At 47.2% G+C, this 17,557-nt stretch overlaps 1 protein-coding gene across 1 annotated transcript in view; it reads right to left on the reverse strand.

Moving 5' to 3' along the window:
• The window catches only part of CRACR2A (calcium release activated channel regulator 2A), a 416,510-nt gene that overhangs the window by 34,090 nt on the left and 364,863 nt on the right, over positions 1–17,557 (reverse strand). Inside the window, exon 17 of the mRNA XM_063928465.1 lies at positions 7,483–7,559. Within this exon, the coding sequence (XP_063784535.1) occupies positions 7,483–7,559 (77 nt within the window). The remainder of the gene's footprint in view (positions 1–7,482; positions 7,560–17,557) is intronic.

A 17,557-nucleotide genomic window follows, 5' to 3' on the forward strand; every position in this document is an offset into this window, starting at 1 on the left:
TATTCTGGAAAGCGGTGATACAAAGCGTAGCCTGCCTAGGAAAGAGTTGGCGTTTGCGAGATGCTGCTACTGGTGCCGCTGCTGCTGTTCTTGCGGCGGGAGTCCATACATCTACCCAGTGGGCTGTCACAGTCATATAGTCCTGACCCTGCCCTGCTCCACTTGTCCACATGTCCGTGGTTAAGTGGACATTGGGTACAACTGCATTTTTTAGGACACTGGTGAGTCTTTTTCTGACGTCCGTGTACATTCTCGGTATCGCCTGCCTACAGAAGTGGAACCTAGATGGTATTTGGTTACGGGGGCACACTGCCTCAATAAATTGTCTAGTTCCCTGTGAACTAACGGCGGATACCGGACGCACGTCTAACACCAACATAGTTGTCAAGGACTCAGTTATCCGCTTTGCAACAGGATGACTGCTGTGATATTTCATCTTCCTCGCAAAGGACTGTTGGACAGTCAATTGCTTACTGGAAGTAGTACAAGTGGGCTTACGACTTCCCCTCTGGGATGACCATCGACTCCCAGCAGCAACAACAGCAGCGCCAGCAGCAGTAGGCGTTACACGCAAGGATGCATCGGAGGAATCCCAGGCAGGAGAGGACTCGTCAGAATTGCCAGTGACATGGCCTGCAGGACTATTGGCATTCCTGGGGAAGGAGGAAATTGACACTGAGGGAGTTGGTGGGGTGGTTTGCGTGAGCTTGGTTACAAGAGGAAGGGATTTACTGGTCAGTGGACTGCTTCCGCTGTCGGCCCAAGTTTTTGAACTTGTCACTGACTTATTATGAATGCACTGCAGGTGACGTATAAGGGAGGATGTTCCGAGGTGGTTAACGTCCTTACCCCTACTTATTACAGCTTGACAAAGGGAACACACGGCTTGACACCTGTTGTCCGCATTTCTGGTGAAATACTTCCACACCGAAGAGCTGATTTTTTTGGTATTTTCACCAGGCATGTCAACGGCCCTATTCCTCCCACGGACAACAGGTGTCTCCCCGGGTGCCTGACTTAAACAAACCACCTCACCATCAGAATCCTCCTGGTCAATTTCCTCCCCAGCGCCAGCAACACCCATATCCTCCTCATCCTGGTGTACTTCAACACTGACATCTTCAATCTGACTATCAGGAACTGGACTGCGGGTGCTCCTTCCAGCACTTGCAGGGGGCGTGCAAATGGTGGAAGGCGCATGCTCTTCACGTCCAGTGTTGGGAAGGTCAGGCATCGCAACCGACACAATTGGACTCTCCTTGTGGATTTGGGATTTCGAAGAACGCACAGTTCTTTGCGGTGCTACTGCTTTTGCCAGCTTGAGTCTTTTCATTTTTCTAGCGAGAGGCTGAGTGCCTCCATCCTCATGTGAAGCTGAACCACTAGCCATGAACATAGGCCAGGGCCTCAGCCGTTCCTTGCCACTCCGTGTGGTAAATGGCATATTGGCAAGTTTACGCTTCTCCTCCGACAATTTTATTTTAGGTTTTGGAGTCCTTTTTTTACTGATATTTGGTGTTTTGGATTTGACATGCTCTGTACTATGACATTGGGCATCGGCCTTGGCAGACGACGTTGCTGGCATTTCATCGTCTCGGCCATGACTAGTGGCAGCAGCTTCAGCACGAGGTGGAAGTGGATCTTGATCTTTCCCTAATTTTGGAACCTCAACATTTTTGTTCTCCATATTTTAATAGGCACAACTAAAAGGCACCTCAGGTAAACAATGGAGATGGATGGATACTAGTATACAATTATGGATGGACTGCCGAGTGCCGACACAGAGGTAGCTACAGCCGTGGACTACCGTACTGTACTGTGTCTGCTGCTAATATAGACTGGTTGATAAAGAGATGTAGTAGTAGTATGTATGTATAAAGAAGAAAGAAAAAAAAACCACGGGTAGGTGGTATACAATTATGGACGGACTGCCGAGTGCCGACACAGAGGTAGCTACAGCCGTGGACTACCGTACTGTACTGTGTCTGCTGCTAATATAGACTGGTTGATAAAGAGATGTAGTAGTAGTATGTATGTATAAAGAAGAAAGAAAAAAAAACCACGGGTAGGTGGTATACAATTATGGACGGACTGCCCAGTGCCGACACAGAGGTAGCTACAGCCGTGGACTACCTTACTGTACTGTGTCTGCTGCTAATATAGACTGGTTGATAAAGAGATGTAGTAGTAGTATGTATGTATAAAGAAGAAAGAAAAAAAAACCACGGGTAGGTGGTATACAATTATGGACGGACTGCCGAGTGCCGACACAGAGGTAGCTACAGCCATGGACTACCGTACTGTACTGTGTCTGCTGCTAATATAGACTGGTTGATAAAGAGATGTAGTAGTAGTATGTATGTATAAAGAAGAAAGAAAAAAAAACCACGGGTAGGTGGTATACAATTATGGACGGACTGCCCAGTGCCGACACAGAGGTAGCTACAGCCGTGGACTACCGTACTGTACTGTGTCTGCTGCTAATATAGACTGGTTGATAAAGAGATGTAGTAGTAGTATGTATGTATAAAGAAGAAAGAAAAAAAAAACACGGGTAGGTGGTATACAATTATGGACGGACTGCCCAGTGCCGACACAGAGGTAGCTACAGCCGTGGACTACCGTACTGTACTGTGTCTGCTGCTAATATAGACTGGTTGATAAAGAGATGTAGTAGTAGTAGTATGTATGTATAAAGAAGAAAGAAAAAAAAACCACGGGTAGGTGGTATACAATTATGGACGGACTGCCCAGTGCCGACACAGAGGTAGCTACAGCCGTGGACTACCGTACTGTACTGTGTCTGCTGCTAATATAGACTGGTTGATAAAGAGATGTAGTAGTAGTATGTATGTATAAAGAAGAAAGAAAAAAAAAAACCACGGGTAGGTGGTATACAATTATGGACGGACTGCCCAGTGCCGACACAGAGGTAGCTACAGCCGTGGACTACCGTACTGTACTGTGTCTGCTGCTAATATAGACTGGTTGATAAAGAGATGTAGTAGTAGTAGTATGTATGTATAAAGAAGAAAGAAAAAAAAACCACGGGTAGGTGGTATACAATTATGGACGGACTGCCGAGTGCCGACACAGAGGTAGCTACAGCCGTGGACTACCGTACTGTACTGTGTCTGCTGCTAATATAGACTGGTTGATAAAGAGATGTAGTAGTAGTATGTATGTATAAAGAAGAAAGAAAAAAAAACCACGGGTAGGTGGTATACAATTATGGACGGACTGCCGAGTGCCGACACAGAGGTAGCTACAGCCGTGAACTACCGTACTGTGTCTGCTGCGACTGGATGATAAATAATGATATAAAAAATATATATATATCACTACTGCAGCCGGACAGGTATATATTATATAATGACGGACCTGCTGGACACTGTCTGTCAGCAGAATGAGTTTTTTATAGAATTTAAAAAAAAACACCACACAAGTGAAGTCACACGACGAGTGTTTAACTTTTTCAGGCAATCACAATATAGTATACTATACTACTAACTATACTGGTGGTCAGTGTGGTCAGGTCACTGGTCAGTCACACTGGCAGTGGCACTCCTGCAGCAAAAGTGTGCACTGTTTAATTTTAATAATAATATGTACTCCTGGCTCCTGCTATAACCTATAACTGGCACTGCAGTGCTCCCCAGTCTCCCCCACAATTATAAGATGTGTGAGCTGAGCACAGTCAGATACGAGTGTTTAACTTTTTCAGGCAATCACAATATAGTATACTATACTACTAACTATACTGGTGGTCAGTGTGGTCAGGTCACTGGTCAGTCACACTGGCAGTGGCACTCCTGCAGCAAAAGTGTGCACTGTTTAATTTTAATAATAATATGTACTCCTGGCTCCTGCTATAACCTATAACTGGCACTGCAGTGCTCCCCAGTCTCCCCCACAATTATAAGATGTGTGAGCTGAGCACAGTCAGATATATACATAGATGATGCAGCACACTGGGCTGAGCAGTGCACACAGATATGGTATGTGACTGAGTCACTGTGTATCGTTTTTTTCAGGCAGAGAACGGATATATTAAATAAAACTGCACTGTCTGGTGGTCACTGTGGTCAGTCACTAGTAAACTCTGCACTCTCTACAGTTCTACAGTACTCCTAAGCTCCAGTAAATCAGGTCAATCTCTCTCTCTCTCTCTTCTAATCTAAATGGAGAGGACGCCAGCCACGTCCTCTCCCTATCAATCTCAATGCACGTGTGAAAATGGCGGCGACGCGCGGCTCCTTATATAGAATCCGAGTCTCGCGAGAATCCGACAGCGTCATGATGACGTTCGGGCGCGCTCGGGTTAACCGAGCAAGGCGGGAAGATCCGAGTCGCTCGGACCCGTGAAAAAAAAACATGAAGTTCGTGCGGGTTCGGATTCAGAGAAACCGAACCCGCTCATCTCTAATTAAGGTGTGTGGCATATTGTGTCATGGGCATTACTGTGTGTGGCATAATGTCTAAGGGCCATTGCAGTATGTGGCACAATGTATACTGGGCATTACTATAAGGAGGAAAAATGACAAATAATGTAAGGGGCATGAATCAGGATTTTTTCCCCCCCTGTGCTGGCCAACGTCTGGGCGTGCAGGTTGCAAAACTGGGTTATAAGGTAGTCTTTTCCTGCAATGTCACGCCCCTTTATGCAAAGCCATGCCCATTTCAGCAAGACAATGCCCCTTTTTGCGGTGCGCGCCTTGGGCACGCACAGATTCATCACTTACTAGTGCCAATTATGGAAGGGGGGGGGGGGGGGCGCCAGAGAATGTTTTGGCTTGGGGGAGAAAAATTTCTAGTTACGCCACTGGCAGCCGCCCAGTGCTTCATTCGTCCTGCACTGTTACTTGGCTAAGTAATGTTGTTGGTTCAGCTGTTGCTGTTCCTGTTCCAGGTTTAGTCAGCATGGCTTTCCTCTTGTTTGTGTGTGCTGGTTCGGAATCTCACCACTATCCTTTTATATCCTTCTCTCAAAGTATGTCCGTCTCCTCGGGCACAGTTTCCTAGACTGAGTCTGGTAGGAGGGGTATAGAGGGAGGAGCCAGCGCACACTATCATATTCTTTAAGTGCCCAAGGCTCCTAGTGGACTCGTCTATACCCCATGGTACTAAATGGATACCCAGTATCCTCTACGGACTACGAGAAAAGGATTTACCCGTGGGTAATTAAAATCCTATTTTTCATTCTCCTCTTGTGCTCCGCAAATTTGCCTTCATTGGTCCTCATTACTAAACATGCCAGTTTCCTTGACTTCTGCTATCACGGCAAGCTGCCATATTTATGTGAAACCTTTTCCCATTGTCTCAAGTCACTGACTCATATCAATAAGGAAAAACTGTATGCTACAGCAGCTAATATTTTACATCATGTATCTATTTACTTACGTTTTTTTTTACCATAACATACACAATTCTACCAGAGGCGTCACTGCTGGGGGTGACACCCAAAGTGTGGGGAGGGAACAGGGGGGGACAGTACGCGCAGAAGAGTCGTGGTGGTAAAAAAAAGGCGGAGAGGCCTCGTGGGGGGAAAGGGGGCGGGGGTATGACTTCGCATCCCAAACCTCCGTTTCGGCAGGCTGCACTCGGGGACCAGCATGTGTGTGGTGCTGGCTCCTACACAGTGACAGGAGCTGGTTGGAGCATGTAATGTCACAGTGCAGCTCGCTGCTCCTGTCACTTAAGAGCAGAGGCGTACCTAGGGTTTTCGGAGCCCAGGGCAAGATGAACAGTGGCGCCCCTCCCCCCCCAAAAAAAAAAGACACCAAAAGAAGTATGCACAAAAAATGGGCGTGGCCACGCACCAGAAGGGGTGTGGTCACTGAAAATGTGGCGTGCCAACATGACTATCACTTACCCCTTGTGTCGTCTCTCAGCACACCTTCATTCAATTTTTGCACAGTACGCATGCAGAGTCCCCTTTTTACACAGTGCCAGATATACAATTGCCCCACAGTGCCAGATACACAGTGCCCCACAGTGCCAGATACACAGTGACAGATACAGCGCCCCACAGTGCCAGATACATATTGCCCCACAGCGCCAGATACAATGCCCCACAGCGCCAGATACAATGCCTCACAGTGTCAGATACACAGTGCCAGATACAGCACCCCAAGGTGCCAGATACAATGCCCCACAGTGCCAGTTACAATGCCCCACAGTGCCAGTTACAATGCCCCACAGTGCCATACATGCCCCACAGTGCCAGTTACATGCCCCACAGTGCCAGTTACATTGCCCCACAGTGCCAGTTACATGCCCCACAGTGCCAGATACATGCCCCACAGTGCCAGATACATGCCCCACAGTGCCAGTTACATGCCCCACAGTGCCAGATACATGCCTCACAGTGCCTGTTACATGCCCCACAGTGCCAGATACATGCCTCACAGTGCCTGTTACATGCCCCACACTGCCAGATACATGCCCCACAGTGCCAGTTACATGCCCCACATTGCCAGTTACATTGCCCCACAGTGCCCGATACATGCCCCACAGTGCCAGATACAAACCCCACAGTGCCAGTTTCATGCCCCACAGTGCCAGATACATACTCCACAGTGCCAGATATAAGACCCCGCAGCCCCCCCCCCCCCCCCCGGTCACTCACCACTTTCTTCCCTTTGTGCTATGTGAGGGGAGGAGAGTGCAGCGCCTCTCCTGCCCCTCAACGCTCCAGGTCTCCAGCGGCGGCTATGTGGCGCCGGTTCGTTAGCCAATCAGAGCTCGCGGACCGGCAGACAATCAGGAGCCGGTCCGCAAGCTCTGATTGGCTAACACCGCCGGAGACCGGACACACGCAGCACTGCGCGGCAGCAGCGGTGAGGACATTGAGGGGAGGGAGAGACGCTGTGCTCTCCTCCCCTCACATAGCGGCGTGACAGGGGCGAGTGGGCATGATGCCCTGGCCACCGGCGGAGCCCCCCTCTGCTGGGCCTGCCAAGGCGCCTAGGGCACGTGCCCCACTCGCCCTACCCCAGTTACACCTCTGCTTAAGAGGAGTTGTCAGTTTGGTGTCGCTCCTCATCGGGTGACGCACGGGTGTGGGTCGCACCCCGTTGTGACGCCTCTGAATTCTACCACTAGCACTGAATTGCCTTTGCTTTTAACAAGTACTGCATATCCACCTACACATGTAATTGAGGTTTTATGATATATATATATATATATATATATATTATAGTTTTACACTGTTTTGCAGATCGGCACAATAGACATAGGGGGAGACTTCAAAAGAGTGGAGAAGTTTGCATAGCAACCAATCATATTCTAGCTAGGATTTATCAAGTATATTATGAAAAATGATAGATAGAATCTGATTGGTTGCTCTGGGCAACTTCTCACTTGTCCAATCTTTAGAAGTCTTGATACATCTCCCCCATAGACACAAACAAGCTCTTGTTGTTGTTGTTGTTGTTGTGTTTGCATAGGAGAGACAGATTCAGTATAGGTACAGTAGCTCACCTCGCTAAATGCAGAACAGATTCTTTAACGTTGTGTCCACTTGAGGCGCTGCACTCATAGAAAATCAAGCTGCAATCCTGGAACATGAAAAAGACATTCAAAGTGTTTATAACAAACATTGGCGTTGGTGATGCAGCTGTATATTATACTTCCTAGTTACTGTATATACATTAGAGATGAGCGGGTTCGGTTTCTCTGAATCCGAACCCGCCCGAACTTCATGTTTTTTTACACGGGTCCGAGCGACTCGGATCTTCCCGCCTTGCTCGGTTAACCCGAGCGCGCCCGAACGTCATCATCACGCTGTCGGATTCTCGCGAGGCTCGGATTCTATCGCGAGACTCGGATTCTATATAAGGAGCCGCGCGTCGCGGCCATTTTCACACGTGCATTGAGATTGATAGGGAGAGGACGTGGCTGGCGTCCTCTCCGTTTAGAAATTAAAATAGATAGGAGAGTGAGAGTGAGACACTTCATTTACTTACTGGAGCTTAGGAGGAGTTATACTAGTGACTGATGACCAGTGACCTGACCACCAGTGCAGTTTTATAATTTATTATTATTTAATAATCCGTTCTGTTCTTGTTCTCTGCCTGAAAAAAACGATACACAGTGACTCAGTCACACTCACATACCATATCTGTGCTCAGCCCAGTGTGCTGCATCATCTATGTATAATATCTGACTGTGCTCACACAGCTTAATTGTGGGGGAGACTGGGGAGCAGTTATAGGTTATAGCAGGAGCCAGGAGTACATATTAAACAGTGCACACTTTTGCTGCCAGAGTGCCACTGCCAGTGTGACTGACCACTGACCACTGTGACCAGTGACCTGACCACACTGACCACCAGTATAGTATATTGTGATTGAATGTCTGCCTGAAAAAGTACACTCGTCGTGTGACTTGTGTGGTGTTTTTTTATTCTATAAAAATTAAAAAACTCATTCTGCTGACAGACAGTGTCCACTCCAGCAGGTCCGTCATTATATAATATATACCTGTCCGGCTGCAGTAGTGATATATATATATTTTTTATATCATTATTTATCATCCAGTCTACTAGCAGCAGACACAGTACGGTAGTTCACGGCTGTAGCTACCTCTGTGTCGGCACTCGGCAGTCCATCCATAATTGTATACCACCTACCCGTGTTTTTTTTTTCTTTCTTCTTTATACATACTACATCTCATTATCATCCAGTCTATATTAGCAGCAGACACAGTACAGTACGGTAGTCCACGGCTGTAGCTACCTCTGTGTCGGCACTCGGCAGTCCATCCATAATTGTATACCACCTACCCGTGTTTTTTTTTCTTTCTTCTTTATACATACTACATCTCATTATCAACCAGTCTATATTAGCAGCAGACACAGTACGGTAGTTCACGGCTGTAGCTACCTCTGTGTCGGCACTCGGCAGTCCATCCATAATTGTATACCACCTACCCGTGGTTTTTTTTTTCTTTCTTCTTTATACATACATACTACATCTCATTATCATCCAGTCTATATTAGCAGCAGACACAGTACAGTACGGTAGTCCACGGCTGTAGCTACCTCTGTGTCGGCACTCGGCAGTCCATCCATAATTGTATACCACCTACCCGTGGTTTTTTCTTTCTTTCTTCTTTATACATACTACATCTCATTATCATCCAGTCTATATTAGCAGCAGACACAGTACAGTACGGTAGTCCACGGCTGTAGCTACCTCTGTGTCGGCACTCGGCAGTCCATCCATAATTGTATACCACCTACCCGTGGTTTTTTTTTTCTTTCTTCTTTATACATACTACATCTCATTATCAACCAGTCTATATTAGCAGCAGACACAGTACAGTACGGTAGTCCACGGCTGTAGCTACCTCTGTGTTGGCACTCGGCAGTCCATCCATAATTGTATACCACCTACCCGTGGTTTTTTTTTTTTCTTCTTTATACATACTACATCTCATTATCATCCAGTCTATATTAGCAGTAGACACAGTACAGTACGGTAGTCCACGGCTGTAGCTACCTCTGTGTCGGCACTCGGCAGTCCATCCATAATTGTATACCACCTACCCGTGGTTTTTTTTTTCTTTCTTCTTTATACATACTACATCTCATTATCAACCAGTCTATATTAGCAGCAGACACAGTACAGTACGGTAGTCCACGGCTGTAGCTACCTCTGTGTCGGCACTCGGCAGTCCATCCATAATTGTATACCACCTACCCGTGGTTTTTTTTTCTTTCTTCTTTATACATACTACATCTCATTATCATCCAGGCTATATTAGCAGCAGACACAGTACAGTACGGTAGTCCACGGCTGTAGCTACCTCTGTGTCGGCACTCGGCAGTCCATCCATAATTGTATACCACCTACCCGTGGTTTTTTTTTTCTTTCTTCTTTATACATACTACATCTCATTATCATCCAGTCTATATTAGCAGCAGACACAGTACAGTACGGTAGTCCACGGCTGTAGCTACCTCTGTGTCGGCACTCGGCAGTCCATCCATAATTGTATACCACCTACCCGTGGTTTTTTTTCTCTTTCTTCTTTATACATACTACATCTCATTATCATCCAGTCTATATTAGCAGCAGACACAGTACAGTACGGTAGTCCACGGCTGTAGCTACCTCTGTGTCGGCACTCGGCAGTCCATCCATAATTGTATACCACCTACCCGTGGTTTTTTTTTCTTTCTTCTTTATACATACTACATCTCATTATCATCCAGTCTATATTAGCAGCAGACACAGTACAGTACGGTAGTCCACGGCTGTAGCTACCTCTGTGTCGGCACTCGGCAGTCCATCCATAATTGTATACCACCTACCCGTGGTTTTTTTTTTTCTTTCTTCTTTATACATACTACATCTCATTATCATCCAGTCTATATTAGCAGCAGACACAGTACAGTACGGTAGTCCACGGCTGTAGCTACCTCTGTGTCGGCACTCGGCAGTCCATCCATAATTGTATACCACCTACCCGTGGTTTTTTTTTTCTTTCTTCTTTATACATACTACATCTCATTATCAACCAGTCTATATTAGCAGCAGACACAGTACGGTAGTTCACGGCTGTAGCTACCTCTGTGTCGGCACTCGGCAGTCCATCCATAATTGTATACCACCTACCCGTGGTTTTTTTTTCTTTCTTCTTTATACATACATACTACATCTCATTATCATCCAGTCTATATTAGCAGCAGACACAGTACAGTACGGTAGTCCACGGCTGTAGCTACCTCTGTGTCGGCACTCGGCAGTCCATCCATAATTGTATACCACCTACCCGTGGTTTTTTTTTTTCTTTCTTCTTTATACATACTACATCTCATTATCATCCAGTCTATATTAGCAGCAGACACAGTACAGTACGGTAGTCCACGGCTGTAGCTACCTCTGTGTCGGCACTCGGCAGTCCATCCATAATTGTATACCACCTACCCGTGGTTTTTTTTTTCTTTCTTCTTTATACATACTACATCTCATTATCAACCAGTCTATATTAGCAGCAGACACAGTACGGTAGTTCACGGCTGTAGCTACCTCTGTGTCGGCACTCGGCAGTCCATCCATAATTGTATACCACCTACCCGTGGTTTTTTTTTCTTTCTTCTTTATACATACATACTACATCTCATTATCATCCAGTCTATATTAGCAGCAGACACAGTACAGTACGGTAGTCCACGGCTGTAGCTACCTCTGTGTCGGCACTCGGCAGTCCATCCATAATTGTATACCACCTACCCGTGTTTTTTTTTTATTTCTTCTTTATACATACTACATCTCATTATCATCCAGTCTATATTAGCAGCAGACACAGTACAGTACGGTAGTCCACGGCTGTAGCTACCTCTGTGTCGGCACTCGGCAGTCCATCCATAAGTATACTAGTATCCATCCATCTCCATTGTTTACCTGAGGTGCCTTTTAGTTGTGCCTATTAAAATATGGAGAACAAAAATGTTGAGGTTCCAAAATTAGGGAAAGATCAAGATCCACTTCCACCTCGTGCTGAAGCTGCTGCCACTAGTCATGGCCGAGACGATGAAATGCCAGCAACGTCGTCTGCCAAGGCCGATGCCCAATGTCATAGTACAGAGCATGTCAAATCCAAAACACCAAATATCAGTAAAAAAAGGACTCCAAAACCTAAAATAAAATTGTCGGAGGAGAAGCGTAAACTTGCCAATATGCCATTTACCACACGGAGTGGCAAGGAATGGCTGAGGCCCTGGCCTATGTTCATGGCTAGTGGTTCAGCTTCACATGAGGATGGAAGCACTCAGCCTCTCGCTAGAAAAATGAAAAGACTCAAGCTGGCAAAAGCAGCACAGCAAAGAACTGTGCATTCTTCGAAATCCCAAATCCACAAGGAGAGTCCAATTGTGTCGGTTGCGATGCCTGACCTTCCCAACACTGGACGTGAAGAGCATGCGCCTTCCACCATTTGCACGCCCCCTGCAAGTGCTGGAAGGAGCACCCGCAGTCCAGTTCCTGATAGTCAGATTGAAGATGTCAGTGTTGAAGTACACCAGGATGAGGAGGATATGGGTGTTGCTGGCGCTGGGGAGGAAATTGACCAGGAGGATTCTGATGGTGAGGTGGTTTGTTTAAGTCAGGCACCCGGGGAGACACCTGTTGTCCGTGGGAGGAATATGGCCGTTGACATGCCTGGTGAAAATACCAAAAAAATCAGCTCTTCAGTGTGGAGGTATTTCAACAGAAAAGCGGACAACAGGTGTCAAGCCGTGTGTTGCCTTTGTCAAGCTGTAATAAGTAGGGGTAAGGACGTTAACCACCTCGGAACATCCTCCCTTATACGTCACCTGCAGCGCATTCATAATAAGTCAGTGACAAGTTCAAAAACTTTGGGCGACAGCGGAAGCAGTCCACTGACCAGTAAATCCCTTCCTCTTGTAACCAAGCTCACGCAAACCACCCCACCAACTCCCTCAGTGTCAATTTCCTCCTTCCCCAGGAATGCCAATAGTCCTGCAGGCCATGTCACTGGCAATTCTGACGAGTCCTCTCCTGCCTGGGATTCCTCCGATGCATCCTTGCGTGTAACGCCTACTGCTGCTGGCGCTGCTGTTGTTGCTGCTGGGAGTCGATGGTCATCCCAGAGGGGAAGTCGTAAGCCCACTTGTACTACTTCCAGTAAGCAATTGACTGTCCAACAGTCCTTTGCGAGGAAGATGAAATATCACAGCAGTCATCCTGCTGCAAAGCGGATAACTGAGGCCTTGACAACTATGTTGGTGTTAGACGTGCGTCCGGTATCCGCCGTTAGTTCACAGGCAACTAGACAATTTATTGAGGCAGTGTGCCCCCGTTACCAAATACCATCTAGGTTCCACTTCTCTAGGCAGGCGATACCGAGAATGTACACGGACGTCAGAAAAAGACTCACCAGTGTCCTAAAAAATGCAGTTGTACCCAATGTCCACTTAACCACGGACATGTGGACAAGTGGAGCAGGGCAGGGTCAGGACTATATGACTGTGACAGCCCACTGGGTAGATGTATGGACTCCCACCGCAAGAACAGCAGCGGCGGCACCAGTAGCAGCATCTCGCAAACGCCAACTCTTTCCTAGGCAGGCTACGCTTTGTATCACCGCTTTCCAGAATACGCACACAGCTGAAAACCTCTTACGGCAACTGAGGAAGATCATCGCGGAATGGCTTACCCCAATTGGACTCTCCTGTGGATTTGTGGCATCGGACAACGCCAGCAATATTGTGTGTGCATTAAATATGGGCAAATTCCAGCACGTCCCATGTTTTGCACATACCTTGAATTTGGTGGTGCAGAATTTTTTAAAAAACGACAGGGGCGTGCAAGAGATGCTGTCGGTGGCCAGAAGAATTGCGGGACACTTTCGGCGTACAGGCACCACGTACAGAAGACTGGAGCACCACCAAAAACTACTGAACCTGCCCTGCCATCATCTGAAGCAAGAAGTGGTAATGAGGTGGAATTCAACCCTCTATATGCTTCAGAGGTTGGAGGAGCAGCAAAAGGCCATTCAAGCCTATACAATTGAGCACGATATAGGAGGTGGAATGCACCTGTCTCAAGTGCAGTGGAGAATGATTTCAACGTTGTGCAAGGTTCTGATGCCCTTTGAACTTGCCACACGTGAAGTCAGTTCAGACACTGCCAGCCTGAGTCAGGTCATTCCCCTCATCAGGCTTTTGCAGAAGAAGCTGGAGACATTGAAGGAGGAGCTAACACGGAGCGATTCCGCTAGGCATGTGGGACTTGTGGATGGAGCCCTTAATTCGCTTAACAAGGATTCACGGGTGGTCAATCTGTTGAAATCAGAGCACTACATTTTGGACACCGTGCTCGATCCTAGATTTAAAGCCTACCTTGGATCTCTCTTTCCGGCAGACACAAGTCTGCTGGGGTTGAAAGACCTGCTGGTGAGAAAATTGTCAAGTCAAGCGGAACGCAACCTGTCAACATCTCCTCCTTCACATTCTCCCGCAACTGGGGGTGCGAGGAAAAGGCTCAGAATTCCGAGCCCACCCGCTGGCGGTGATGCAGGGCAGTCTGGAGCGACTGCTGATGCTGACATCTGGTCCGGACTGAAGGACCTGACAACGATTACGGACATGTCGTCTACTGTCACTGCATATGATTCTCTCACCATTGAAAGAATGGTGGAGGATTATATGAGTGACCGCATCCAAGTAGGCACGTCACACAGTCCGTACTTATACTGGCAGGAAAAAGAGGCAATTTGGAGGCCCTTGCACAAACTGGCTTTATTCTACCTAAGTTGCCCTCCCACAAGTGTGTACTCCGAAAGAGTGTTTAGTGCCGCCGCTCACCTTGTCAGCAATCGGCGTACGAGGTTACATCCAGAAAATGTGGAGAAGATGATGTTCATTAAAATGAATTATAATCAATTCCTCCGTGGAGACATTGACCAGCAGCAATTGCCTCCACAAAGTACACAGGGAGCTGAGATGGTGGATTCCAGTGGGGACGAATTGATAATCTGTGAGGAGGGGGATGTACACGGTGATATATCGGAGGATGATGATGAGGTGGACATCTTGCCTCTGTAGAGCCAGTTTGTGCAAGGAGAGATTAATTGCTTCTTTTTTGGTGGGGGTCCAAACCAACCCGTCATTTCAGTCACAGTCGTGTGGCAGACCCTGTCACTGAAATGATGGGTTGGTTAAAGTGTGCATGTCCTGTTTATACAACATAAGGGTGGGTGGGAGGGCCCAAGGACAATTCCATCTTGCACCTCTTTTTTCTTTAATTTTTCTTTGCGTCATGTGCTGTTTAGGGAGGGTTTTTTGGAAGGGACATCCTGCGTGACACTGCAGTGCCACTCCTAGATGGGCCCGGTGTTTGTGTTGGCCACTAGGGTCGCTTATCTTACTCACACAGCTACCTCATTGCGCCTCTTTTTTTCTTTGCGTCATGTGCTGTTTGGGGAGGGTTTTTTGGAAGGGACATCCTGCGTGACACTGCAGTGCCACTCCTAGATGGGCCCGGTGTTTGTGTCGGCCACTAGGGTCGCTTATCTTACTCACACAGCTACCTCATTGCGCCTCTTTTTTTCTTTGCGTCATGTGCTGTTTGGGGAGGGTTTTTAGGAAGGGACATCCTGCGTGACACTGCAGTGCCACTCCTAAATGGGCCCGGTGTTTGTGTCGGCCACTAGGGTCGCTTATCTTACTCACACAGCTACCTCATTGCGCCTCTTTTTTTCTTTGCGTCATGTGCTGTTTGGGGAGGGTTTTTTGGAAGGGACATCCTGCGTGACACTGCAGTGACACTCCTAGATGGGCCCGGTGTTTGTGTCGGCCACTAGGGTCGCTTATCTTACTCACACAGCTACCTCATTGCGCCTCTTTTTTTCTTTGCGTCATGTGCTGTTTGGGGAGAGTTTTTTGGAAGGGACATCCTGCGTGACACTGCAGTGACACTCCTAGATGGGCCCGGTGTTTGTGTCGGCCACTAGGGTCGCTTATCTTACTCACACAGCTACCTCATTGCGCCTCTTTTTTTCTTTGCGTCATGTGCTGTTTGGGGAGGGTTTTTTGGAAGGGACATCCTGCGTGACACTGCAGTGACACTCCTAGATGGGCCCGGTGTTTGTGTCGGCCACTAGGGTCGCTTATCTTACTCACACAGCTACCTCATTGCGCCTCTTTTTTTCTTTGCGTCATGTGCTGTTTGGGGAGGGTTTTTTGGAAGGGACATCCTGCGTGACACTGCCGTGACACTCCTAGATGGGCCCGGTGTTTGTGTCGGCCACTAGGGTCGCTTATCTTACTCACACAGCTACCTCATTGCGCCTCTTTTTTTCTTTGCGTCATGTGCTGTTTGGGGAGGGTTTTTTGGAAGGGACATCCTGCGTGACACTGCAGTGCCACTCCTAGATGGGCCCGGTGTTTGTGTCGGCCACTAGGGTCGCTTAGCTTAGTCATCCAGCGACCTAGGTGCAAATTTTAGGACTAAAAATAATATTGTGAGGTGTGAGGTATTCAGAATAGACTGAAAATGAGTGTAAATTATGGTTTTTGAGGTTAATAATACTTTGGGATCAAAATGACCCCCAAATTCTATGATTTAAGCTGTTTTTTAGTGTTTTTTAAAAAAAACACCCGAATCCAAAACACACCCGAATCCGACAAAAAAAATTCGGTGAGGTTTTGCCAAAACGCGGTCGAACCCAAAACACGGCCGCGGAACCGAACCCAAAACCAAAACACAAAACCCGAAAAATTTCAGGCGCTCATCTCTAATATACATGTACTGTAGGTAATGCCAGCAGGTATGGAACCCTTTTGTGTATGACCTGTTTTCACTTAGTAGAAGTGTTTTTCCTGTTTGGTAAATAGTTTGAGTATGACCCCAGCCTAAGGAGGAGATGTACTAAGCCTTAGAGAGTAATAAAGTGGAGAGAGATAAAGGGCCAGCCAATCAGCTCCTAACTGCCAGGTTACAGGCATAGGCGTGCGCAGGACATTTTATTAGGGGGTGCACGATTAGAAGGGCGTGTTTAGCACCGCCTATTGGGCATGTCTAACACCACCTAATGGGCGTGTCTAGCACCACCTATCAGGCGTGCCTACCACCACATATTGGCACTCAATGCAAACTAAATAATATAGAGAATTGATGCACAGATAAATAGATAGATAGATAGATAGATAGATAGATAGATAGATAGATAGATAGATAGATAGACAGATAGATATAGAGAGAGAAAATCTGTTTAATATATGTTAAATTTGTATATTTTATTACCATAGATTATATCCTAATCTCTCGAAATATATATTGATATTGAATTTGAACTTGTCCTCCTCCAAGAGGAACGCTGTATTCTGTGGCGTTGGCACATGATGAGGAGAGAGAGAGCGTGGGTGGGAGCATGAGCGTGCATGCACACGGCATGACATCATCACGACACATGCCACAGGTTAGAGGAACTGGGAGTAGGATTACGTCAGTGATGCTACACCATAAAAATGAATGACAGCCAGACTGAGCAGAGGGGGTGGCGGGCGCAATGGGCGTGAGTACAGAATTGAGCACACTCGGCGATCGCCGATACTGCAGCAGCAGCAGCAGCAGGTGTGTGTGAGGGGGTAACAGACATTAGGTGGTGCCTGTGCGCACCAGGCACCCCCCCCTGCGCACGCCTATGGTTACAGGGTGTGTTTGAAAAATGACAGGAGCTGATTGGATGGTATCTCCGTCCACTTTATCACTCTCCAAAGCTTGGTACACCTGCCCCACTGAGTAGGGTGGTTATCCGCATGCGCAGCAAGCAAAAATAAGAATTTACTTACCGATAATTCTATTTCTCGTAGTCCGTAGTGGATGCTGGGGACTCCGTAAGGACCATGGGGAATAGCGGCTCCGCAGGAGACAGGGCACAAAAGTAAAAGCTTTAGGATCAGGTGGTGTGCACTGGCTCCTCCCCCTATGACCCTCCTCCAAGCCTCAGTTAGGATACTGTGCCCGGACGAGCGTACACAATAAGGAAGGATTTTGAATCCCGGGTAAGACTCATACCAGCCACA

This window comes from Pseudophryne corroboree, chromosome 6 (assembly GCF_028390025.1).
Source record: "Pseudophryne corroboree isolate aPseCor3 chromosome 6, aPseCor3.hap2, whole genome shotgun sequence".
NCBI classification, from domain to species: Eukaryota; Metazoa; Chordata; class Amphibia; order Anura; family Myobatrachidae; genus Pseudophryne; species Pseudophryne corroboree.